This window comes from Mustelus asterias, chromosome 2 (genome assembly GCF_964213995.1).
Source record: "Mustelus asterias chromosome 2, sMusAst1.hap1.1, whole genome shotgun sequence".
NCBI classification, from domain to species: domain Eukaryota; kingdom Metazoa; phylum Chordata; class Chondrichthyes; order Carcharhiniformes; family Triakidae; genus Mustelus; species Mustelus asterias.
Genome location: NC_135802.1, coordinates 16907950 through 16934590, shown reverse-complemented (window position 1 = coordinate 16934590; position 26641 = coordinate 16907950). Strand labels below are relative to the sequence as shown.

Below are 26641 nucleotides of genomic sequence, written 5' to 3'. Positions count from 1 at the left end.
CCTCTTCATCACGTGCTCTATTATGTCATCTCTCAGCCTTCTCTTTTTTACAGCCTGTTCAGTATTTCCTGAAAAGCATCTTCTCACGTTCTGGTATCATTCTTGGACATTATTTGCACCGTCTATGGTACTCCTACATCCTTTTTTTGCTAAAGACCAGCACAGAATTCTAAATAAAAGGACAACTTGTCTGTTCCTACAGTATAATATATACCTATCTGTTCATCAAGTGTAGTGGTTTGAATGTGTCTTTTTTTTACAAACTATTAATTGTGCCTGTTTACAATGATCACATCCTTAAAGAGTCAGATTCCATTCACTTGGCACAGCTGGCATACTCATGGTTTGATTGCACTAAAAGTACTCCAGTCAAAGAGAGCAGAACATATTGTACAGCAAAATGGATTGCAGTGCAAACGTCATTCATACCTTGGAGTAATTCACCAATGCATATGGTCCAACCTCACATGATACATTTATACTGTAGCTATTGCTCCCAGTCTTGATTGATTTTAATGTTATCTCTGCTGTCTGTCTCTGGTTCAACTTTTTCAAGTGAGGAATGCGATCTCTCCACAGGTTGTTGATAGTACTAGGGGATGACATTGACAGTACATTTAAATAGCTGTGGGTAAATAATAAAACATGAGCCAGATTTTTAAGGCCCCAGCTCCCAAGCCAAAATGTCAGGCACAATCTCATTGGGAAGCCCTGACCTTATTTAATGGCTATTATACTGTTAATTTGCTCAGGTCGAGACTTCTGCGGTTATCTAGGAGGAAGCCCTATCTCCGAGAGATGCTGGCCAATCAAATAGCCATTAGAACCCCAGTCCCAGCACTGCCACCAGGAGCAGTGGCCATTGCTAGGATTGCAGTCAGCTCCCCAGGAGGAGTGTCACTGGAGCCGGGTACAAAGGTGAGTGGATACGATTCACTGGGGCCAATCTGACAGGTGGGTTGGGGGAGCAGCAATCGAGAAAGTGAGGACAAGAAGTGAGAGTGGGAAGTATCATGGGACAGGTTTTCCATTGGGCACAATGCCAGAACTGGAACGACCACCCTCCCCAGTCCACAACAAGGCCGCCAGGGTTCATATAGTGGCCTTGCCATATGGTGTGGGCACCCGCTCTGTTGATAAAAAATGAGTGGAGACTGGTGGGCGATGGGTACAATGCCATCTGGTTTTATATCCCTGTCATCTGCCAGGTTTCAGGTGGTGTAAAATTCCAAACATGCTTAAGCATTTGACCATCTTTCCTAATATCGTCTTAAGTATCTTGGTGCTTAATTTTGCTTCACAATGTTCCTGGGAGGCGCCTTGGGACATTTTATTACATTATAGGTTCGATATAGAATCATAGAATCCTACATGCAGAAGGAGGCTATTCGGCCCATCGAGTCTTCACCGACCACAATCCCACCCAGCCCCTAACCCCATAACACTACGTATGTATCCTCGCTAGTCCCCTGACACTAAAGAGCAATTTAGCATGGCCAATCCACCTAACCCCGTCTTTGGACTGCGGGAGGAAACCCACGCAGGCACGGAGAGAGTGTGCAAACTCCACGGACAGTGACCCAAGCCCGAAATCGAACCCGGGTCCCCTGGTGCTGTGAGGCAGCAGTGCTAATGCCCAATGAAGCAGTAGAGGCTACCTCGTTAAATGTGTTTAAGTCACAGATAGATAGATTTTTAACCATTAAGAGAATTAAGGGTTATGGGGAGCGGGCGGGTAAGTGGAACTGAACCCACTATCAGATCAGCCATGATCTTATTGAATGGCGGAGCAGGCTTGAGGGGCTAGATGGCCTACTCCTGCTCCTATTTCTTATGCTCTAACCACTGTGCCATCTAAGTTGTAGCTGTGTGGTGTGAAACACATGCAGTGGGAGACTGCCTTCTGTAAGATATTTCTCGCTGCACCTTATTATAAATCTAGTGTTTTCAAATGTGATTTACAAACTTCTCAGAGTGGGAGTTCTATGGTTCTTAAAAATATCCATTTTAATGGATAGGAGCAGAGTATTTGCGCATGTGTGCATTAATCCAGAGCTAAAAAATAAATCAAGTTGGATCAGCAGGAGCTAGGCAGCTATGCAAAACACTTCACAGCAATGTTAAAGTTGCAGAACAACCACACCCTTCAAATTAAACTTGTGACTTGTGTTTAAAGTATATCTGGTACAAGTTGTAAATCTAGAGGTCAAATCCAGCCTGTCTTTCTATTTTGACGTTAAATTATCACGAGTCTCCAGAACAAAGGGTTTAATCACAATGCTTAATATAGCATCTCCACTGAAGAAATAGTCACACCATTTGTGTTTCTTTTAAATGTTAACCAGTTAAGAGATTATGTTTAACTTAAATAAAAACAGTTATGCTCATCTAGGTGAAGGAAGTTATTGGTAACACAAGGAAATTTTCTACATTACAGCAGTTACCACACTTCATTGGTTGTAAAGCCATCCTGAGATTGCAAAAAGGAACTTATTAATGCAAGTTCTTCCTTTTTTTCTGAATGGAACTCTTTCCATTCAGCAACAAGCAACTCCAGGTCAGCTACTGCCCACAGTCAGTTGCACAGCAATGTTCTTGGGTCCTCCCCTAACAATATGCAATAATCTCCATCTCTAAAGACCACATCCTATTCCTGCAGTATGAACATTTTTCCATTTCCGCACCAGTGGTTTTATGAGCTGGCTGAGTGAGGAACCAATGCTGAAGTAGGGATAGTATTGTGATATTCAAATCAATTTGTCATAATTCCCTTAAAACCAGCAGGCAGAGGAGGCTACTAAGACATTAACAAAGTTAGATATGTGACTCTAATTACCTCTGGTTACACCCTCCCTCTCCCCAGTGTATGCAGTTGGACTGGATTTCAACTCATTCCGGAACTGAAAGGCAAATATCTAAATGACTTTACCACCCACATTGAGTGATGATGTTTGTTCAGCTCTCGGCACCTACCTGTTTGATTTTATATTATTTGTTTTTTGTTGCAATAATTTTAAATTAGAAGTCTAACTTTATTTAACAGATCCTTGTCTGCTAAAACTGATCCAAACAAATTTCTCTTCAAACTTATATGCTCAATAGACCTACTTAAAGCAGGTTTCTGTCAGTGAAGCTTGAGTCCCTGGGCTGACTTTGTAAGGTTTCATATACAGTACTGTGGCACTGAAAACTTAGCATGACAGTGATAGGTTACATGGAATTATTTAGAAATTACAGCGCAGAAACAGGCTATTCAGCTCAACTGGTCTGTGCTGGTGTTTATGCTTCACATGAACCCTCTTCTGCCGTACGCCATTTTATCAGCATATACTGCTAAGCATATAATATTAATTGTAAAAATAAACACTTTGAAGTTGAATAAAAGCAAAATACTGCTGATGGTGAAAATCTGGAAATAAAAGCAGAAAATGCTGGAAATACTCAGCGGGTCTGGATAGCAACTGTGGAGAGAGAAACAGTTAACATTTCAAGTCCAATATGACTTAGTTTTAGTAATATTCATTGACCATTTCCAAATTAATCTAGCTCATTATGTATATTTTAACTACACCTTTTTTGGAAAAGGAAGCTGGCGTGGTTTGGTGCTAAGATTTTCAGTGAATTAAAAACAACTTTAAAAGTTTGCTTTCCAATCATTTCAAAGTCCCTTTTGTAAAGGCTGGCCTGATTATTGCATAAGCGTAATCAAGTTAATCTCTGATGTGTTTTTACAGGCATACAGTTAGACAGTGGACAATTATATGAAAGGGGCGGGGCGACACAGTGGCAAGCACTGATGCCTCATAGCTCCAGGGATCTGGGTTCGATTCCTGGCTTGGGTCACTGTCTGTGTTTCCTCCGGGTGCTCCGGGTTTCCTCCCACATTCCAAAGATGTGCGTGTTAGGTTGATTGGCCATGCTAAATTAAACATAGAACATAGAACAGTACAGCACAGAACAGGCCCTTCGGCCCACGATGTTGTGCCGAGCTTTATCTGAAACCAAGATCAAGCTATCCCACTCCCTATCATCCTGGTGTGCTCCATGTGCTTATCCAATAACCGCTTAAATGTTCCTAAAGTGTCTGACTCCACTATCACTGCAGCCAGTCCATTCCACACCCCAACCACTCTCTGCGTAAAGAACCTACCTCTGATATCCTTCCTATATCTCCCACCACGAACCCTATAGTTATGCCCCCTTGTAATAGCTCCATCCACCCGAGGAAATAGTCTTTGAATGTTCACTCTATCTATCCCCTTCATCATTTTATAAACCTCTATTAAGTCTCCCCTCAGCCTCCTCCGCTCCAGAGAGAACAGCCCTAGCTCCCTCAACCTTTCCTCATAAGACCTACCCTCCAAACCAGGCAGCATCCTGGTAAATCTCCTCTGCACTCTTTCCAGCGCTTCCACATCCTTCTTATAGTGAGGTGACCAGAACTGCACACAATATTCCAAATGTGGTCTCACCAAGGTCCTGTACAGTTGCAGCATAACCCCACGGCTCTTAAACTCCAACCCCCTGTTAATAAAAGCTAACACACTATAGGCCTTCTTCATAGCTCTATCCACTTGAGTGGCAACCTTTAGAGATCTGTGGATATGGACCCCAAGATCTCTCTGTTCCTCCACAGTCTTCACAACCCTACCTTTGACCCTGTAATCCACATTTAAATTTGTCCTACCAAAATGAATCACCTCACATTTATCAGGGTTAAACTCCATTTGCCATTTTTCAGCCCAGCTTTGCATCCTATCTATGTCTCTTTGCAGCCTACAACAGCCCTCCACCTCATCCACTACTCCACCAATCTTGGTGTCATCAGCAAATTTACTGATCCACCCTTCAGCCCCCTCCTCTAAGTCATTAATAAAAATCACAAAGAGCAGAGGACCAAGCACTGATCCCTGTGGCACTCCACTAGCAACCTGCCTCCAATCCGAAAATTGCCCCTTACTGCCCTGGGATGCGTAGGTTAGAGGGATTAGTGGGGTAAATATGTGGGGTTATGAGGATAGGGCCTGGATGGGATTGTTGTCAGTGCAGACTTGATGGGACAAATGGCCTCCTTCTGCACTGTAGGGATTCTGTGAAAGCTTACTGCCAATTGTCTTTGTGCTAAAAGTAAAATTAAAAACTCATTAAAACAATGAAATAATCCTAGTATCCACACAGTTATGCTTTGAATTAGATGTAGCCTCTAAACTGATGTAAACTTTCCCTTGGTGAGTAAAATGGCGATTTTGAAGATGTAGGCCCTGACTATTTCAAGTCACTAACACACCTACATTCAACAACAGGATATATCATGCTTTGAATGTTCTCATCCCACAGGAGCATAATCAGAAAAATAAACTGACAGCAACCTAAAGAAGAAGACAGCAGCACAGGTGATCAAAAGCTTTGATAAAGAGGTAAGTTTTAAGTATTTTCTAAAGGAGGATGGGGTAGTAGAGGCAAAGAGCTAATAGAGGAACTTTTAGAGTTCTGGGCCTCGGCAGCTGTAGGCATTGTCATGAATAGTAAAACTGAGCATGTACAAAAGGCTAGAATTGGATGAAACATAGAAACATAGAAAACTGCAGCACAAAACAGGCCCTTCGGCCCCACAAGTTGTGCCCAACATATCCCTACCTTTTAGGCCTACCTATAACCGTCCATCCTATTAAGTCCCATGTACTCATCCAGGAGTCTCTTAAAAGACCCTATTGAGTTTGCCTCCACCATCACTGATGGCAGCCGATTCTACTCGCCCACCACCCTCTGTGTGAAAAACTTCCCCCTAACATTTCCCCTGTACCTACACCCCAGCACCTTAAACCTGTGTCCTCTCGTAGCAGCCATTTTCACCCTGGGAAAAAGCCTCTGAGAGTCCACCCGATCTATGCCTCTCAACATCTTATATACCTCTATTAGGTCTCCTCTCATCCTACGTCTCTCCAAGGAGAAAAGACTGAGCTCCCTCAGCCTATCCTCATAAGGCATGCCACTCAATCCAGGCAACATCCTTGTAAATCGCCTCTGCACCCTTTCAATCTTTTCCACAGTGTTGGGGGATTAGGAGGGTAAATACGTGGGGTTATTGGGATAGGGCCTAGGTGGGATTATTGTCAGTGCAGGTTCGATGGGCCGAATGGCCTCCAATGGGCGGGAAAATGGGACCCTTTGCCGCCCATTTTTTGGGCGTACTTAGTTTCATGAATCTCTGGCACTCTATGCATCATGGAGTGCCTCAGAGAGATTCTGCCCAAGAGGCCGGCGGCATAGGGTTGAGCAGACCATTGCACATGTGCCAATCTGTCAAAAACACCTTTGCCAGCCTCCCGATTGCTGTGCTCCTCGATGTTCTCCCCGACTGCGCCCCGCCCCCCCCCCACGCTGGCCTCCGATGCCCCCCTCTCGATTAATGGCCTGCCTGACAACCCACCCCCCCACGATTGCTGGCCTGCCCAAACCTCTCCCCCTCCGATTGCTGGCCTACCCGACCCTCCCCCAGGCCAGTCCCAATCACCAACCCTGATGTTCTCCCACCCCATGGCCAACCTCAACCCCCTTGTCAATGGCCAGCCCCGATCACCCTCCTCCCTCCACCGATCCCATTGCAGGGTGGGTCACCCCCATTGCACTTGACCTCCCCGGAGGTCCTCAATGGCCTCGGTCCCCACCAGTGGGGTGAGCACACCTGTTCCCTGTTGGTAGGGAGCAGTTGTAAACCCCGCCAGTGGGAATCTTTCCTGGCTTGAAGGGAGACACTAGTGGGTCCGGAGACTACTGTCCCAGGCTTGCTAATCATATGGAAATCTCAATTTCCATATGGTAATCATCCCCACATCAGAAAATAAGGGCCTAGGAGACTCGCGTTCACTGGACACTGGTCGCGAGTCCCACTACAGGCCCCTTGCCGACGTCTCCTAGCCCGCTGCGCTACTCAAGTAGCGCAACAGACCGAGAGAATCCTGGCCCATGTCTTTACACTGGTCAGGAAAAATCTCCAGAGAAACAGGGAGTACAAAGCCACTCTCCTCAAGGGGCAAGAAACAGAATTATTACTCACATAATTTTTGTGATATTTTCATATGTATGCATGAGGGTTTGGGTGTATGATGTGATTGACTTCATAAGCTCATAAGAAATAGGAGCAGGAATTGGCCATTCAGCCCCTTGAACCTGCATTGCCATTCAATAACTTAATGGTTGATCTGATTGTGGCCTTAAGTCCATATTGGTGACTCTCAACTGTCCTCTGAAATAGCCTAGCAAGCCACTCAGTTGCATCAATCAAGGGCAACTAGGGATGGCCAATAAATGCTGGCCAGCCAGCGACACCCATGTGCCACCAATGAATATTTTAAAAAATGCTGCCTCCACCTTCCCCCATAACCCTTTGTAGATCAAAAATCTGTCTAACTCAGCCTTGAATATATTCAATGATCCAGCCTTTGCTGCTCTCTGGGAAAGACAATTCCAAAGGGTAAAGAAATTCCTCACCTTTGCCTTAAATGAGGGACCTCTTTTTGTAACTGTAACCCCCAGTTCTAGATGTCCCACGAGGGAAAACTCCTCCTTGTCAAAGCCCCGCCCCAACTCCTCCCAGATCTTCTCTCATCCTTCTAAACACCAATGATTGTGACATATACCTGCAGACTAAAATAATACGCGTTTTCTTTATGCATTTTAAGGCATGATCAAAGTTGGCCTCAGTTTTAAAGGCTTTTTGCTTTAGCTCTGCCGATGTTTCGTTGGATGAAAAGTCATTGACCTGAAACATCAACTGCTCTTCTTTCCACAAAGGTTGTCTGATCTAATAAAAGTCTCCAGTATTTTCCATCATTCTTTCTAATTTTCAATATTCACACATTTTGCTACTGTAAAACAGGGTATCTCTGTGCTAATGGTAAGCGGCTACCTAGTTTTGTTTCCGTTCTGTGTTGCATAACTCCGCCTCGTCTTTATAGAGCATCTTTCTCTACGACCTCCTAGAAAGAAAGGCTTAAAATAAATAAAAGGAAACGATTTTCACTGGCATGAGGTTTGGGCACACATAGTAAGAAGTCTCACAACACCAGAGGACAAAGATGTAAGAAAATTGGCAAGAGAACTGGAGGGAGCTGGAGATTTGTTTGATATTGTATTGTGATAATCTGGAATCCACTGCCTGAAAGTGTCTGCAAGAAGATTCAATAATCATTTTCAAAAGGGAATTGGGTATATGTTTGTAAAGGGGTTATGAGAAATGGAATTATTTGGGCAACTTTTTTCAAAGAGAAAGCACACGCACGATCGGCCGAATGGCCTCCTTCAGTGCTGTATTATTCTACGATCGACAGAGCTCACCTCAAATTAAAACTTCTACGAGATAAAGTAAACACCCATCACGTTACAATTGCACACACCAGCACACATGCACTCCGGCTCCCATTCCTACCTGACGACAGAATCCTTATGCATGCGATAACCAAGCATGTTTCATCTCAGAATTCAGTACGTACCTGTTCTATAAACAACATGTGTCTGTTCTTTCTGTTTCTGTCGTATGGAGTCATACTGTTCTTCCAGCTCATTTATATCCATCAGCAGTGAGTTGTCTTCTAAACTGCTGCTCTGCCAGTGTGTGACTGCTGAGTGGCTACGCCTGTTGATTATTTGAGTCAGGTACACTTTCCCCCGAATTATCTGTTCCCAAACACAGGTTAGCTTTGGGCAGCAGCTGGATACGAGCATCCTCGTTTGTTTAAAGTTCGCAAACACTGACAGCAGATGACTCAGATGCCACTTTGAGGGATACTCAGTAGCCGCCAGGTTTCTGAATTCTCAGAACTGCCCTTTCGGATTGGGTCCAGTTTACTGAATGTGAACCACTCTCAAAAAGTCACCTACCTGCAAAAAAAATCAAAGGCCGAGCAGAAAACCCTTTGTACCAAGGAACACGTTACACCATTTAGCTGTGTATGAAAAAAACGCCAAGCGCTGCCAAAACAACTGAGAAAAAAATTAACGCATTCGTTTCTGCCAATTTGTGCTGTTAAAATTTGCAAGAGGATAAAACTTGACTCGGTTAAACGGTAACTAAGGAGTTTCCAGTTTGTTTCCAGTTGCAAAGGACTTGGTAACCAGAGGGCACAGATGTTTAAGTGATCTGTAAAAAGACGAGAGGATGTCACGAGAAAGAAATGTTAACAAAGCCACTTTTAGGATCTGGCATACATTGCCTGAAGGGTGATGGGGCGGATTTAATAGTAATTTTCAAAATGGAATTGGATAAAACAGGGCTGTGGGGAAAGAGTAGGGGAATGGGACTAACTGGATAGCTCTTTCCACAGCACAGGAGAACCAAGTTAGCACAAAAATAGAACTCATAATGAGGATATAATGATTTATATATGACGTTAACAGACACAAGGAATAAGGGAAGGTTGGGACAAGAATTCTAAGGGTGGAATTTTCCCGTTTTGAGACTAAAAGCTTCTCTGGCGGGAAATTGAGAGTGAATCACACTGCCATTGGCATCACCAGGAAAGATGGCAGAAGGCCAGCCCTGCGCTTCCTTGATGCAGATGTGGACTGTATGTTGGATACCATCAGGGTGAGGAGGGCAATCCTGTTCCCTGCTAATATAATGGCAGAAACCTGTGAGGTGGTGGCTGAGGTTGTCAGCAGCAATAGCATGACCAGGAGGAATGCAGGAAGAAAATAAATGACAGGACTATGCCAGACTAAGTGGTTAACAGGTCCAGGTATGCAGGCGTCCAGATGTTCTCTGTGCATGGTCTCCATGGAGCCAGAAGGTTAGTGCTGAGATTGGACACAGAGAGAACCAACACTTATAACACTCAGGTGCCTAAAACTGATATGGATCGGGTTAGCTGCAACACTACAAAGAATCAATGGAAGTGGTTGAAATGGTGGACAGGGTTCTTGCAAGGAGGGGTGTGGGGTTGCAGGTTCCCCTCCGGGGTGGGGGGGGCGGCGGAGTCGGGAGCTGGAGCTGCTGGACACCAAGCCTCCTAATCGGAGCATCTGGTGGCAATCAGGACCTCTCTGGTCCTCCTGGCATGCTAGACCCTTGCTGTTGCCTGTCCTCCATCCTTGGATCCTCTTCTGGCTCTCCCTCTACTCCCTCCTGGTCTGTCTCCTCCCAAAAGAATACGCATAGTCCTCCTCCAGAATTGTCATCTCGCTGCTGCTCAAGACACAGCAGACTACCACGATGCAGGAGACCCTCTGGGGGTCATACTGAAGAGCACCGCCACAGCAGTCCAGGCAGTAGAACCGCATCTTGAGCATGCCAATGAACTGTCCAATGATAGATTGGGTGGCAGCACGGGCCTCATTGTCACAGGTCTCTCTACCTCAGTCTCAGACTTCTGCACCAGCATAATCAGTCATCACTTCAGTGGGTAGCTCTTGTCTTCCACAAGCCATCCTGTCAGCCTGGGCTGGTTCTCAAAGATCCCGGGGATGTCCGAGTGCCCCAGGATGAAGCTGTCATGCTATCATACTCAATGCACCTGGGCAATCAGTGCATGAACTGTGACTTATAACCCAAAGGAGAGTCAGATGTTAGCCCCCCTTCCCCACCCACCCAAGTTCAGAACTCTGGCACCCCTGGCCATTGGGAGCAGCATGTGGCACTTTAGGCTGATCTCTGTGGCGCTCATGTAGACAATCAGGGTGGCTGTGATAAGGTCTTCGTGGGGAATGCTTGCAGTATGATTTCTGGGTGTAGCCATCTAAACTAGCCTCCAGGAATAGCATTCAGTTGAGAAAAAACCCTCCTAACTTCCATGCGATTAGACATTATGGTGCTTATTGTAGGAAGCAGTTCAGAGATTTTGCAGTGTGAAGAGCAGTCCTGACAATTTCTCTTGATTGAGGCAACAGCTGCCAGACTGGTGCTTGTAACTGTTAGTGGGGCCTGGGATGGAATGTCAAAAATAAACCGTAGAGCCTTTCAAGCAGGGGTAACCAGTGCGACATTAACGGGCTTTGCAATTGGCATCATAGGTAGTTAAGGGCCTCTCAGAAGCCAGTGAGAATACTTGCTACATGAGCTCCAACCAGGTGGTGGGCCCTGACTGGCAAGCCTCCAGCTCCGTCAAGCTCCCCCCAAACCCCTGCACCCTGAAGGGTCCCCACTCCACTGCATCCTGCACCATGGCAGCGGCTGACTTGCTGTTTTGCACCCTGGAGGTTTGTGCTAAGTGGTACTCAACTCCTCACTCGCCCTCGCAATCCATGGCGCCTGGGCCACACTTCAGGGGACAATAGTGATTTGCGCCTGTGTGACTTCCCGCTGGAGGGGGAAGTGATCGCGTACCAAACTCAAGTCAATCTCATGCTAATCAGCCTTGCGCCCTTTCTGGGCGAGATCCAGTTTGCGCCAGCAGAAAGGGACTGGGAAGATTGCAAACCATTTGACGCCAGGCACAAAAACCCATTTTTGGGCCCACACACAATTTTCCCGGATTAGCACGATCTGCACCAGGCGCAACGTGGATGGAAAATTATGGCCATTGTCTGATTCCCCCCTAAGAACAGTGAGCACTGATAGCCTCATTTTATTCTTACAGAAAAATTTAGGGCATTGTAATTAATCTCCCATGATATTGTTAACAGACAAAAGATTATACAATTTCCTGTGTTCACTTCCTGTACACTCTCTAATTCTTTTTCTGTTGCTCTATCCTTGTCTTTAAGCCTACTTTTCCCACTGTACTATTAGAGCATATATGTTCTTATTTATAGCTTCAAAACAATAACATTTTAAATAAAAACATTGACCATCAGGCATCTCAGATGTAATAAGCATGTACAATACATGTGATAGTACATAAACATACACTTAAAAGGTAATGCAATCAGTCAGTTGGTTGGGGGTCAAATTTGTTATAGTTCTGAACACAGCTTTTATGAATCCAAATTCTAATCACAAATGCCCATTTTTAGAAGTGTTTTCCTTACTCCTTCCACATGAAAATAAATAAAATTTGACACTATGTAATACATCACTACACATCGGTAATTTTAATGAAGTTGTTCCTGAGCAATAACTTTAGTTTTAACAAGTTATTTTTCCATAGACGGGTACATATCTCCTCTTTCTTACCTTATTGATCATTTCACTCGTCACATAAAATTGCTATTCCATTAAGTGAAACCTGCAATTATAAGTTTGTCTTTCACTCTGAACCATTTCAGATTAATCTCATGCTTCTAAAAAGGATGCTGTCTACTTTGGTGTTAATTATTCATTTTCAGAACTGTCTGTTTCACTTATATGTGCAAGCACGAACACTTGAAACACCACAGCATACAAGGCTATGGACCAAGTGCTGGAAATGGGATTAGAATAGATAGGTGCTTGATGGTAGCGCAGGCACGATGGGCTGAAGGGCCTCTTGCTGTGCTGTAAAACCCCATGACTTCATGCTTTTTAGTTAGGTTTACTGAAGTGACTAAGCTGACATCAATCTAAGGTCAGTTATTGTTCAACATGTTCAGTGCTCAGTGCACTTAAATTGATTTTTACTTCTCCATCCAACAGTAAAAAAATAAAGGATATTAATTAATTTTAAAGTGAAATTCAACTTCAGGGAAGTCTGATTAACCCTTTCCTTACTGTATGACGATCACAGATTTGTCTTGTTGTGGGTTCACTTTCACTCCTTTTCAATTATTTCTTTCACATTAGAAATGCAGATAATGGCATGGTTCCATCTAACACAATGGGTTTACAAGGCATGCCCTGAACAAAGAGTTGCTGCATTCAACCCTCTGCCACTCTCCTTGTTCATACACACGTCACTCTCAAGGCTATTGAGCCCATCCTATGTTCTCATGAGCTGGGGCTGGTGCCAGCTCAGTTAGAAGCAGAAAGCAAACTGTCAACAACACGGAAGTGAATGAGGTACTGAGGATTTCAACACCTGTTTTCAAAGCCCTCAAATTGCAGCTGGAAAAGTTGATGTTTACTCCAAAAGAAGACAATTAGTAACAATGCATGTGTGAGGCCACTAGATGTCAGCTTTCACAAATAATGGACTTGAGAAAAATGGTCCTAAATAAAAATCCCCAAATCCCATGTATTAAAAAGGAATTTAACTGAATCAAATTCCTTGAAGCAATGGGCCTGGATCTTGGGCCTTCATTCAAGGCAGTTTGCCCACCATGAGTCATAAACCTTTCACTGATGCTTTCGCAACTTTTCTAAATTTGTGTGTCAGCTTTTGTAGGTTGACCTGGATGAGGAAGTGGAGGGATGGGTTGGTAAGTTGGCCGACAACACGAAGGTTGGTGGGGTTGTGGATAGTCTGGAGGAATGTCAGAAGTTACAGAGGGACATAGATAGGATGCAAGACTGGGCGGAGAAGTGGCAGATTGACTTCAACCCAGATAAATGCGTAGTGGTCCATTTTGGCAGGTCAAATGGGATGCAGGAGTACAATATAAAGGGAAAGACTCTTAGTACTGTAGAGGATCAGAAGGACCTTGGGGTCCGGGTCCATAGGACTCTAAAATCGGCCCCGCAGGTGGAGGAGGTGGTTAAGAAGACGTATGGTGTGCTGGCCTTTATCAATCGAGGGATTGAGTTTAGGAGTCCGGGGATAATGATGCAGCTATATAAGACCCTCGTCAGACCCCACTTGGAGTATTGTGCTCAGTTCTGGTCGCCTCATTACAGGAAGGATGTGGAAAAGATTGAAAGGGTGCAGTTGCCTGAATTGAGTGGCATGCCTTATGAGGATAGGCTGAGGGAGCTCGGTCTTTTCTCCTTGGAGAGACGTAGGATGAGAGGAGACCTAATAGAGGTATATAAGATGTTGAGAGGCATAGATCGGGTGGACTCTTAGAGGCTTTTTCCCAGGGTGGAAATGGCTGCTACGAGAGGACACAGGTTTAAGATGCTGGGGTGTAGGTACAGGGGAAATGTTAGGGGGAAGTTTTTCACACAGAGGGTGGTGGGCGAGTGGAATCGGCTGCCGTCAGTGGTGGTGGAGGCAAACTCAATAGGGTCTTTTAAGAGACTCCTGGATGAGGACATGGGACTTAATAGGATGGAGGGTTTTAGGTAGGCCTAAAAGGTAGGGATATGTTCGGCACAACTTGTGGGACCAAAGGGCCTGTTTTGTGCTGTAGTTTTCTATGTTTCTATGTTGGCACGTATAGAATTGGCTCAGATTGTGGTCTAGGTTTAGCTGATGCAAAAACCAGGAAACCGAGCACAGATACTGACCAGAAGCTGGTGTGCTGGGCCACATATCCTAAATGAATATTTCTCATCAGTATTTACTGTTAAAAAAAGCATGGATGTTAGGGAACTTGGGGAAATAGTGATGTCTTGAGGAATGTACATATTACAGAGAAGGAGGTGCGGGAAGTCTTAAAGCACATCAAGGTAGATAAATCCCCGGCACCTGATGAAGTGTGTCCCAGGACATTGTGGGAGGCTAGGGAGGAAATTGTGGGTCCCCTAGCAGAGATATTTGAATCATCGATAGTCACAGGTGAGGTGCCTGAAGATTGGAGGGTGGCAAATTGGAGGGTGTGCCTTTTTTTAAAAAGGGCTGCAGGGAAAAACCTGGGAACTACAGGCCAGTGAGCCTCACATCTGTGGTAGTAAGTTGTTGGAAGGTATTTTGAGCGACAGGATCTACAGGCATTTAGAGACACAAGGACTGATTAGAGACAGTCAGCATGGCTTTGTGAGTGGAAAATCATGTCTCACAAATTTGATTGAGTTTTTTGAAGGGGTAACCAAGAAGGTAGATGAGGGCAGTGCAATTGACATTGTCTACATGGACTTTAGCAAGGCCTTTGACAAGGTACCGCATGGTAGGTTGTTGCATAAGGTTAAATCTCACAGGATCCAGGGTGAGGTAGCCAAATGGATACAAAATTGGCTTGATGACAGACGGTGGTTATAGAGGGCTGTTTTTCAAACTGGAGGCCTGTGACCAGCGGTGTGCCTCAGGGATCAGTGCTGGGTCCACTGTTAGTTGTCATTTATATAATGATTTGGATGAGAATATAGGAGGCATGGTTAGTAAGTTTGCAGATGACACCAAGGTTGATGGCATCGTGGAAGAAGGTTATCTTGGATTGCAAGGGGATCCTGATCAATTGGGCCAGTGGGCTGACGAATGGCAGATGGAGTTTAATTTAGATAAATGCGAGGTGATGTATTTTGATAGATTGAACCAGGGCAGGACTTACTCAGTTAATGGTAGGGTATTGGGGAGAGTTACAGAGCAAAGAAATCGAGGGTTACAGGTTTATAGCTCCTTGAAAGTGGAGTCACAAGTGGACAAAGTGGTGAAGAAGGCATTCAGCGTGCTTGGTTTCATTGGTCAGAACATTGAATACAGGAGTTGGGATGTCTTGTTGAAGTTGTACAAGACATTGGTAAGGCCAAACTTGGAATACTGTGTACAGTTCTGGTCACCCTATTATAGAAAGGATATTATTAAACTAGAAAAAGTGCAGAAGAGATTTACTAGGATGCTACCGGGACGAGTTATAAGGAGAGGCTGGATAGACTGGGACTTTTTTCTCTGGAGCGTAGGAGGCTGAGGGGTGACTTTATAGAGGCCTATAAAATAATGAGAGCCATAGATCAGCTAGATAGTCAATATCTCTTCCCAAAGGTTGGGGAGTCTAAAATTAGAGGGCATAGGTTTAAGGTGAGAGGGGAGAGATACAAAAGGGTCCAGAGGGGCAATCTTTTCACACAGAGAGTGGTGAATGTCTGGAACAAGCTGCCAGAGGTAGTAGTAGAGGTGGATACAATTTTGTATTTTAAAAAGCATTTAGAAAATTACATGGGTAAGATGGGTATAGAGGGATATGGACCAAATGCGGGCAATTTGGACTTGATTAGGTGTTTAAAAAAAAACGGCGGCATGGACAAGTTGGGTCGAAGGGTCTGTTTCCATGCTGTAAACTTCTGTGACTCTGTGACTCTCCATGTACAAACATCAAGATTCAACAAGAAACATGCAAAGAGACTGAAGATAGTCTTCGCATAGGAATGCAATGGAGCTTCCAAAGCAGAATAAGATGATTAATTTTAATAGATTTATTGTTTTCTTATTAAGCTGTTAATGTGCACCTTTGTATTCTTCATGATTATTAGTATTACAATTAGTGTGCTAATTCTATTAACTGAACCAATTTGTGTGGGAAGAGAAAGCAATCCAATTAATTTTTATTACATTGCAAGTTCTGGAAAGACACATGGCAAACTCCAGCAGAGCTAGAAGTCTGACTCTGACCAGATCATTATACTGATGCACAGATGACAGCAGGCACGGCAATTGAATAGCCTATAATACTGAAGGGAAACTAGTTGGAGGGAATTATGGGCATGTGAAAAGTGGGACAGTAGGAGCAGGGCTTTTCCAAAGACCCAGAATGTTTATGTGTATTGTGATGTGGAGATGCCGGTGTTGGACTGGGGTAAGCACAGTAAGAAGTCTCACAACACCAGGTTAAAGTCCAACAGGTTTATTTGGTAGCAAATACCATAAGCTTTCGGAGCAATGCTCCTTCGTCAGATGGAGTGGTCTCTGTTCTCAAACAGGGCACAGACACAGAAATCAAATTACAGAATACTGATTAGAATGCAAAGCTCTACAGCCAGCCAGGTCTTAAATGCACAGACAATGTGGGTGGAGGGAGCATTCAACACAGGTTAAAGAGATGTGTATTGTCTCCAGACAGTACAGCTTGTGAAATTGTGCAAGTCCAGGAGTCAAGCTGTGGGGGTTACTGATAATGTGACATAAATCCAACATCCCGGTTTAGACTGTCCTCATGTGTGCGAAACTTGGCTATCCGTTTCTGCTCAGTGACTCTGCGCTGTCGTGTGTCGTGAAGGCCGCCTTGGAGAACGCTTACCTGAAGATCCAAGGCTGAATGCCCGTGACTGCTGAAGTGCTCCCCCACAGGAAGAGAACAGTCTTGCCTGGTGATTGTCGAGCGGTGTTCATTCATCCGTTGTCGTAGCGTCTGCATGGTTTCCCCAATGTACCATGCCTCGGGACATCCTTTCTTGCAGCGTATCAGGTAGACAACGTTGGCCGAGTTGCAAGAGTAGGTACCGTGTACCTGGTAGATGGTGTTCTCACGTGAGATGATGGCATCCGTGTTGATGATCCGGCACGTCTTGCAGAGGTTGCTGTGGCAGGGTTGTGTGGTGTCATGGTCACTGTTCTCCTGAAGGCTGGGTAGTTTGCTGCGGACAATGGTCTGTTTGAGTTTGCGTGGTTGTTTGAAGGCAAGAAGTGGGGGTGTGGGGATGGCCTTGGCGAGATGTTCGTCTTCATCAATGACATGTTGAAGGCTCCGGAGGAGATGCCGTAGCTTCTCCGCTCCGGGGAAGTACTGGACGACGAAGGGTACTCTGTCCACCGTGTCCCGTGTTTGTCTTCTGAGGAGGTCGGTGTGGTTTTTCGCTGTGGCGCGTCGGAACTGTTGATCGATGAGTCGAGCGCCATATCCTGTTCTTATGAGGGCATCTTTCAGCGTCTGGAGGTGTCTGTTGCGATCCTCCTCATCCGGATCATCAACACGGATGCCATCATCTCACGTGAGAACACCATCTACCAGGTACACGGTACCTACTCTTGCAACTCGGCCAACGTTGTCTACCTGATACGCTGCAAGAAAGGATGTCCCGAGGCATGGTACATTGGGGAAACCATGCAGACGCTACGACAACGGATGAATGAACACCGCTCGACAATCACCAGGCAAGACTGTTCTCTTCCTGTGGGGGAGCACTTCAGCAGTCACGGGCATTCAGCCTTGGATCTTCAGGTAAGCGTTCTCCAAGGCGGCCTTCACGACACACGACAGCGCAGAGTCACTGAGAGAAACTGATAGCCAAGTTTCGCACACATGAGGACGGTCTAAACCGGGATGTTGGATTTATGTCACATTATCAGTAACCCCCACAGTTTGACTCCTGGACTTGCACAATTTCACAAGCTGTACTGTCTGGAGACAATACACATCTCTTTAACCTGTGTTGAATGCTCCCTCCACCCACATTGTCTGTGCATTTAAGACCTGGCTGGCTGTAGAGATTTGCATTCTAATCAGTATTCTGCAATTTGATTTCTGTGTCTGTGCCCTGTTTGAGAACAGAGACCACTCCATCTGACGAAGGAGCATTGCTCCGAAAGCTTATGGTATTTGCTACCAAATAAACCTGTTGGACTTTAACCTGGTGTTGTGAGACTTCTTACTATGTGTATTGTCACAGCCATGTAAATGGTGTTTCCTCAAAGTGTTCTGTGAGCTAAGAATGTATGTGTGTATGTACCAAGCACCTTTTAAATTTGCAAGTGATTCAAGTAATTTAATATAATTTATTCTTTCATAAAAATAGAAAATGCTGGAAAAACTCAGCACGTCTGCCAGCATTTGTGGGAAGAGAAACAGTTAGGGTGGGATTTTTTCTAAGTGTCCAGCTAGCGTGAAAACGGGAGAGTTCCGGATCCGTTTGTCGGGCGAGTTTTCACACTGAATCTTATGCACTCAGTCTTTGAAAATATGGGCGAGACCATTTCTAACCACTGGAAGCAGTTGGCGGGGCTTAATTCACCAGACAACCAGCAGCTCAGATCGGAGCCACAAACTGCACATGCACAGAAAAAGCTAAACAAAAAGCAGCTCTCTTGACAGAATGCCCCGGGCCAGACTCAGCCTTCCCCTCCCCCCCATGGACATCGGAGAAGCTCCCCACCAATGTTAGTGACCCCTTTACCTCCCCCCGCCCCCCCGCACCCCCTTGCATATGGCCCCCCTCTTCACCTCCCTGGCCCCGATGGCTAACTGACAAGACCCACTCTCTCCCCTGCCCCCAACCATCACAGAGGCACAAATCCACCCCCCCCCCCCCCCCCGCCATCAGCACATATAAAACCGAAGGATGGACAAATAGGCAGGCAGTGCAGGAATAAATGACCTCCTGAAGACAGCTCCCTGTTTTTCTGATGCGGATCTGGCCAGGTTGCTGGAGGCGATGAAGGCAAGGCGAGACACCTTCTTCTCCCCAGAAGGAGCCATCCCAGGGGAAAGGATGGAAACGCAGCCTGGGAGGTGGTGGCAGTATGCGTTAGTCCCAGGGCACTGGCCAGGAGAATGGGAAGCAGTGCTGCAAAAAACTGAATGACCTAATCCAGATAACAAGGGTGAGTGTTTAACCTCATCCAGCATCTTCCCCTTAAATAATGCCCAGATCTCCCAATCCCCGGCACCCTGCATGCTTTCAGCCCCTCATCTCCAAGAACCTCCCCCCCCCCCGCCCCCTCAAAGAGTATCACAACACTTGCCTTCTGAGGACCACTCCCTGATACCCTGCAGGACTCGTGCCATCAGATTTTACATGGCTCCTCTGTCCCAGCAGAAGAAGAATGCCCATAATCGCCAGGAGAGGGCGAAGACAAAGGGTGGTGTGCCCGAAATTCGGGTCGTCACCACCTTTAAGGAGCAAGCACTGGTGCTTGCAGGAGAGGGAGGGATGTGGACCATTAGTGACAGCATGGTCAGGCTGGAGCATAGAAGTGAGCATCTGCCAATCCTCCAGTCGTTGGAGATATCTCAAGTAAGTTGCCTGCAGCCCAGATTCCTCTCCCTCCTTTGCACTTAACCTTGTGTCCTGTATTGCAGGAAGTGACCCCGATGTGCCTGGGCCATCTGGCATCGTGGCCCCCACTGCTGGTCCCACCAATCCTGCCCCTGACAGCTCCTCCGCTGAGGAAACCGATGAAGGGGTCTCCGAGGCAGGCACCAGTTTCGCATCAGCTTCCACCTTGCAATTCACCATCCCAGAGACTCTCACATCAGTGCTCAAGTTAGTGGTGAGGCATCTGGTTCACTTTCTGGTGCGCACGACACATCTGCTGATGTATATTGGGTGGAGGAGGGAACGTCTGAGGCCTCTGGCATGCGGGGACCTGCCGGAGGCAAGGACTCAGCTGGCCCCAGGCTACATGCTGGGCCTCTGTGATCACTTCTCCCTCAGCTGCTGGAGATGCAGCAACAGAGCCAGGGAATACAGGAGAAGCTGACAGCAACACTAGACCGACTGTGAGGCTGTTGGGTTGAGTCTCAAAGCTTTTAGGGAGACCAGCTATTGCCTGTCCTCCGTAGTTCCCAGGTCAACACTGCAAGGGTGGCATCCAGGGTGGCAAGCCTGGGCAGGAAATCCCCACCATGAGTGGCAGGGTCCAAGCGATGACCAAGTCACCGCAGGCCACGGTGGAGTCCCAGAGGGCCAGGGCCAAGTCACAGCAGGCCACAGCGGAGGGCCTCAACAGGCTTCTCAAGATTCTGTGGCCCATGGCTGAGAGGCTCGAGAGCTTGCAGGAGAGCCAGCGGGCCAGTGCTGAGACATAGCGGGTTATGGCTGCAGCCCATGGGAACATGGCCCACTCACAGAGGGTCATGGCTGAGGGGCTGCAGAACGTGGCCCAGTCTCAGAGGGTGCTTGCGCTGCCATTGTCAGCTGAGACCTTGCCTCCGTCAGCCTCCCGTGTGCCAGAGGTCTTGGACATTCCCTCCTCCAGTCTCAGAAGGCACTTGCTGCTGCCATTGTCAGGTGGCCCCGACTCAGGAGGCCATCACAGAGGGCTTGGCCACCATGGCAAGAATGCAGGTGGTCCTCCAGGACTGGCAGAGCCAGGTGATGCTGGAGCTTCTGGAGCCCACTGCAGAAGCACCGCCGTCCCATGGAGTGACCCAGGGGCGCACAGGAACCCTGAGGGAGGAGAAAGGGCTCGAGCCAATGCCAGGGCCTTCCACACAGGAGACTGCGGCTATGGCTACACCTTTTGACACCCCGCCTCCTGACACTGGGGCATCTCAGGGGCAGCGGGATGAAGAGGTGTCATCAATGCATCCCTGACACCTGGAAGCAGGCCAAGGCCCTCAAGGTCCAGGCCCTCCAGAGGACGATCACCAAGAGCATCACAGGCCACAGGGCGCGGTAGACAGCTGGCCACCTCCACCATCATGGGGAGACACCAAGACATAGTGGTAGGCCACGTAAAGTTAAGAAGTTGAGGGTGATTTTACCATTTTGATTCTAAGTGCTGAATCTGGGCACAATTCAGATTCGACTTGGAAACCTATTCTTATGCGCCCCCATACCCGCTTAGCCTGAAAACAAAATCGCGAGTCTGAATCGCGCTGTGGGCAGGGCTTATCGTGCTCGAAACGCTGCTGCTCCGATTGGAGCCTTCAACTGCACATGCACAGTGGAAAAAAGTTTGAAAAACGCCCCCCTGTCACATCGCTCCCAGGCCGCAAAAAGCAGATAAAGCGGCCCGGGAGCAAAAAGCGGGAGCGATGGCCTTCACAGATATCGCCCCACCCTACAACACAACTGTCCCCCTTATCTACCCACCGGCCCGCTATCCAGACCGACCGTGACCCCTGTCCCCCTATCCCCCCACCAATCGCCCGCAGAGTGGCAGCGGTCCCCCTTCCCCCCCCACCGATCGCCCACAGACTGGCAGCAGACCCCCCCCACCACCATCCCCCCCCCCCCCCCCCCCCCCACCAGAGAGCCATCTGGCCTCCTCCTCCCCCCCCCTCACCAGAGAGCCATTTGGCCCACCTCCCTCCTCCACCCCCACTCCCACCAGAGAATGATCAGCCCTCCCTCCGCCACCTACCAGAGAATGACCGGGCCTCCCTCCTCCCTCCACCCACCACCGATCTGAGTCAGGGAGCCACTGGAAGCTCTGAATTTACCTCTTCAGAAGCTGGAGCACCCAAAACTGACCTTTGCTGAGCATGTCTGTTTTGCGCCCAATCTGGATGGGCGAATGCGACGGTAAAGGGGGAAATGCAAGTAAGATTGGGCGTCCAGCTCACTAAGTCAATTTAAATGCATGCAAATGCATTTAAATTGATGTTGTGCCCGTTTCGGGCGCAGTTCTAATCATGGCCATTTTTGGGCCTTGGTAAAGTGGGCATCTGCGTGGACATGGGTGCGGATCGTGTTAATCGCCTCACGCCCGACTTTACCAAGTTTTCGCGCCCGTTTGGTAAAATCGGGCCCATTTCAACGGCACTAAGATCGCACAGGTGAAGGCAACACTAGTTAGATAGAATATTTAGGCACTTTAAAGTCTAACGTTTAAATGTTTTTACATGATCACTTATTTTGAAGGCATTTTTATTTGCACCAGTAAATATTATTTCACTCCACACCTGTGCCTAATTTGTCTCTAACAGGAATGTACTAACCACGACAGTCGCCGGAGGGACCCTGCACGTTGATGTCAGTGGGGGAGGCCCCACAATGCATTGCTACTGTGAAAATCAAGGCGCTCAAATAATTCACTGGCTACAGCAGGTGTCATGCATTGGCAGCAAGTTACAGCATCTGCCATGGCATTCCCAGAACCCAAGAGAGATCCCCTCCCCCCCCACCTCACCCGCCCTACAACCCTGCATGGGTGTTTAGTGCTCCCTTACCCACCACCTTGATGTGGGCCCAGGTGCCAGCGTGCATGCGGAGCTCAGGTAGTAGTCAGACTAGTTTGCACCAGAGCATCATCACAATGGCAAGTCATCATCACCCTCCTGCCTGCCACAGAAACTCGCTAATACAGCGTACCCAGGCTACCACGCTGGTGTTACTATGTTGCAGGAGATTGTAGAACTGCACGGGGGTGGGGGATGGGGAATGGAACCCATGTGCGGCAACACAGACCCCTAGTGACCAAAGCGCGTGGTGATCAGGGCCTCCCTTGTCACCCTCGAATGCCTGACCCTTACTATCGCCAGCCCTCCAGCGCCTGTGTGGTGTTGCTCATCGTCGTCATCCTCCTCCTCTTCCTGCTGGGCGGCCTCCTCCCCAGAAATATCAGAACAGACAGGATGTAGTCCTCATGATCAATAAACTCTTCTGCATGTAGTTGATTAGTCAATGCTTGATTTTTCAGGTGGACTCATCAGGTCAAGCAGATTTTGGGAGTGAGAGATTTGTTGTTGCTCACTTGTTCTGCTTGTTATGATACTTGAAGATTCCTAGATTCTTTTCAGCAGTACAACAGTTGATTACTAGATACCTTCCTCTTTGTTCTCCCTTGGCTAAGAACCCTCTCTGATTATGTCTCTCAAGAATTCTTCCTCGGGGTTTTGCACACATGGTTTTCGCAGCCTGCCTTTATCATAGCCAAAACTTAATGGCCACAATGTTAATTTCAAATAAGCCAATGTTCCACCAGACAAATAAGTAAATTCATTGAGCTCCTTTGAAGTCCCTTCCTGATTCCTGTTCTCTCAGAAGCTAAGGAGTCTTTGTGCCCTTATAAGTTTAAATAGATAGCCCTGGAGGAGTCTTGCATTTTAGTGACTCTGCGATCAGTTCTGGAGATAACAGAGTCTGAACAAACACAGAAAGGTGCCAAGATGTCTGTCCATACCTCTATTTTGAAAAAGGCTTTTAAACTTAATTTAAAGATTTGGAAGTAAAACTGTACATTTTTAAATCAGTTATCCTTAAAATCTACGTTTTGTGACATCAAAGGAACAATGAATATTCAATTACAGGATATCTTTTCTAGAACGCCTTGGCAGAGGTCCTTGAAATGGTGGAAATTATTGATAGCTCCAACTGTGAGAGCAGCTGTTCATTTGCTAAGTTGATCCCAATGCCAGGAGATGATCTCTCTTATATTGGATCATGTCAACCTGTATTCTAGAGTGATTAATGCACTATTTCCAAAGGCTACTTCAAAAAATGTTAAAGACTATCTTAAGAAGCAGACGCATAGGCTATAACAGCAGCACTACACATGCAAGTTCAGAAGCACGCTCCTAAAAGTACATTATGCACTTAAAAAGTATTTCATTCTCAGAATGTTAGCTTGCTGGTAAGGCCAATGTTTATTACAGATCCTTAATTGTTCTGAGAAGGTGGTAGCAAACTTTTTTGAAGTGCTATCCTTATGTTAAAAGTACTCCCTAAAACTAAAAGTTATATCTAGGGAATTCCAGAAATTTGATTCAACCACAATATAACAATGGTGTAATATGTCCAGGTGCACAATGGTACAGTGTATGTATGATGGAGAAGAACTTGGAGAGTGTTCCCCGATTCCTCTCCTTCTGCTGGTGTTGATCCCAGGTTTGGAAGGTGAGCTATTGTTGTGCATTCTGTAGGTACTACAAACGACACCCTCAGAATTTCTGTGCTGATGGGTGAATGTTTCAGCCAGTGGTGACATTCTTGTGTTGTTGCAGCTTTTACATCCAGGAAAATGGAGAACATTCTTACACATTACTGGCATGGCTTTTAGGTGGTGGAAAGGCTTTCGGCACCACTAGTTTAAGAACATAAGAAATAGGAGCAGGAGTAGGCCATCTGGCCCTTCGAGCCTGCCCCGCCATTCAACAAGATCATGGCTGATCTGAAGCGAATCAGTTCCACTTACCCGCCTGCTCCCCATATCCCCTAATTCCCTTATCGATCAGAAAACTATCTACCCGTGATTTAAACATATTCAATGAGGAAGCCTCCACCACTTCAATAGGCAGAGAATTCCAGAGATTCACTACCCTCTGAGAGAAGAAGTTCCCCCTCAACTCTGTTCTGAACCGGCCCCCCCTTATTTTGTTTTCAGGACATGTTGATGTCGAGACTGAGCTTGTAATAATTTCTGGAGCTGAATGGTTCTGTCAGAATCCAAACTGAGTAAGCATTGCTTGGTAGCAACGTTGATGACCCTTTCATTAGTTTGCTGATCGGTGGGAGTAGGTTAATAGGGTGGTAATTGTTTGGGGTGGATTTGTCCTGCTATTTGAAGATAGGGCCGCTCTGAGTAATTTTTGACGATGCCCCCTGGATATCATTTTTACAGCTTTCCAGGTACTGGAACATCTTGGTTAGAGGTGCAGCTATTTATGAAACAAAGGTCTTCAACACCTTAGCCTGGAAATTGTTGGGGCTGTAATCTTTGCTGTGTCTAGCGCACTCAGTAACTTTTTTTAAAAATCAAGTGGAGCGAATCAAATTGGCTGAAGACTGACTTTCGGAGAAAGCAGAGAAAGATCATCCACTCAGCACTTCTGGGTGATTAAATGCAGATGAACACAGTGGTAAATCTACACAGGTAATGTAAAAAATACATAATGCAGAGAGCGAGAACAATGCAAGCTTGCTCTTGGATCTGTGAATGTTTGTGTGTTGTGAGCTGCATCTACTCATATATTCTCTCAGATAGACCCTGCACACACAATTCACAAGAAAGAATTTTGAAAGTCATAATTTAGAATGAAAAATGTACCCTGGAAAGGAACATCTGTAAATTGAAATATTGTCACTTTTTATTAAAAATGCTGCTCCTCTAAAGAATTAGTCTGAGTACAGTATTGCATCGTCAAGATAACGAGACAGACTTTGTTTCTAAAATATGATTTATTGAGAGGGCATGTCTTGATTGTTCAGAAAGAACAAACTTGTCAGTCAAGAACTTTTTTTATAAAGCAAACATCTAAATAAGACTGCAATTAATAATGAATGATCCATTGGACATCACAGGATGGTCTGAAACAGTCTGACAGGAAGAACGGTGAAATTTAAATAAATGAATGATTAAGGCTGTTTGTGGTGAGAAGACAGTATGTTTGATATCCTGGGACGATCATACTAAATTGATTATTTCATCATGATCAATCTTGAAAACCACTTTCAACATTCAAATTGGTTGCCTGCTCATACTTCAACAATCCATAGAAAATTAGTTTTAGATACACAGATTGTATTCCACAATTACTTACTTTTATCACTAAATTAAAAAAAAATTCTGCCATGATATTACAGAGTAAAAGTAAAGGCAAGTACGCATAATGAATGAAGCTTGGTTTGTAATAATGTTGAACACAATTATAACATTAACTACTTTTTAAAAATCCCAAGGAATTAAGTGGGTCAATCGCTTTTAAGTGTATTAAGTAATTAAGTGAATCTTTGAACTGAAATTGCTTCATTATAGAACAATGAAAGTTCAGAAAGTGAACATAAGATTTCGTTAAAACTCAACCTGATTAGGTTGAGAACACAGGTGGGCAACCCGGTGAAAAAATCTAGTTTAAGGTTTTACCCCATGACATGCAAATGAAATAGGTGGTTAAAAAAAACTAGATGATTTGCTGTAGCAGTGCTCATTGGTAGTTTGACCATCTGCACCATAATTGTGGTATTTAACAGACAACCTGGCCTTTAATTTTAAAGCTTCAGTTTTTCCTTCTGGGTAAATGCTCTAAAATAGTGAAGTATGGTTAATCCTGACTGCCTGCGGACTTGTGAGGTAATTGGGGGATAATTATGAAAACAAATTTCAAGCTCTGAATCATTAATTGACTTTCTTTTTTAAAGACTGAAGTCAGGTTTGGCACTAGTGATTGAAATTTTGCTATCATCAAGGAAGACAAATTAGGGTGGAAAGCAGGTGCTGAGGTAGGTTCCCTTTAAACTGTGCAATGAATTATTGTGCACTTAATTATTAGAGACACGCACTCTCCTTTCCCATTGCCCCTACAGTCACAGGCTATTTCTCTCCCATCACGAGTGGGATACAGTTGTTCTTATTAGTAGCAAGTGCAGGAGAGAAACAAC

The 26641-nt window shown here is 45.9% G+C and overlaps 1 protein-coding gene across 1 annotated transcript in view; it reads right to left on the bottom strand.

Moving 5' to 3' along the window:
* LOC144506078 (uncharacterized protein C9orf152-like) overlaps positions 1–26641 on the bottom strand; it is a 42667-nt gene that overhangs the window by 4536 nt on the left and 11490 nt on the right. Inside the window, exon 3 of the mRNA XM_078231898.1 lies at positions 8493–8880. Within this exon, the coding sequence (XP_078088024.1) occupies positions 8493–8724 (232 nt within the window). The 5' untranslated portion in view covers positions 8725–8880. The remainder of the gene's footprint in view (positions 1–8492; positions 8881–26641) is intronic.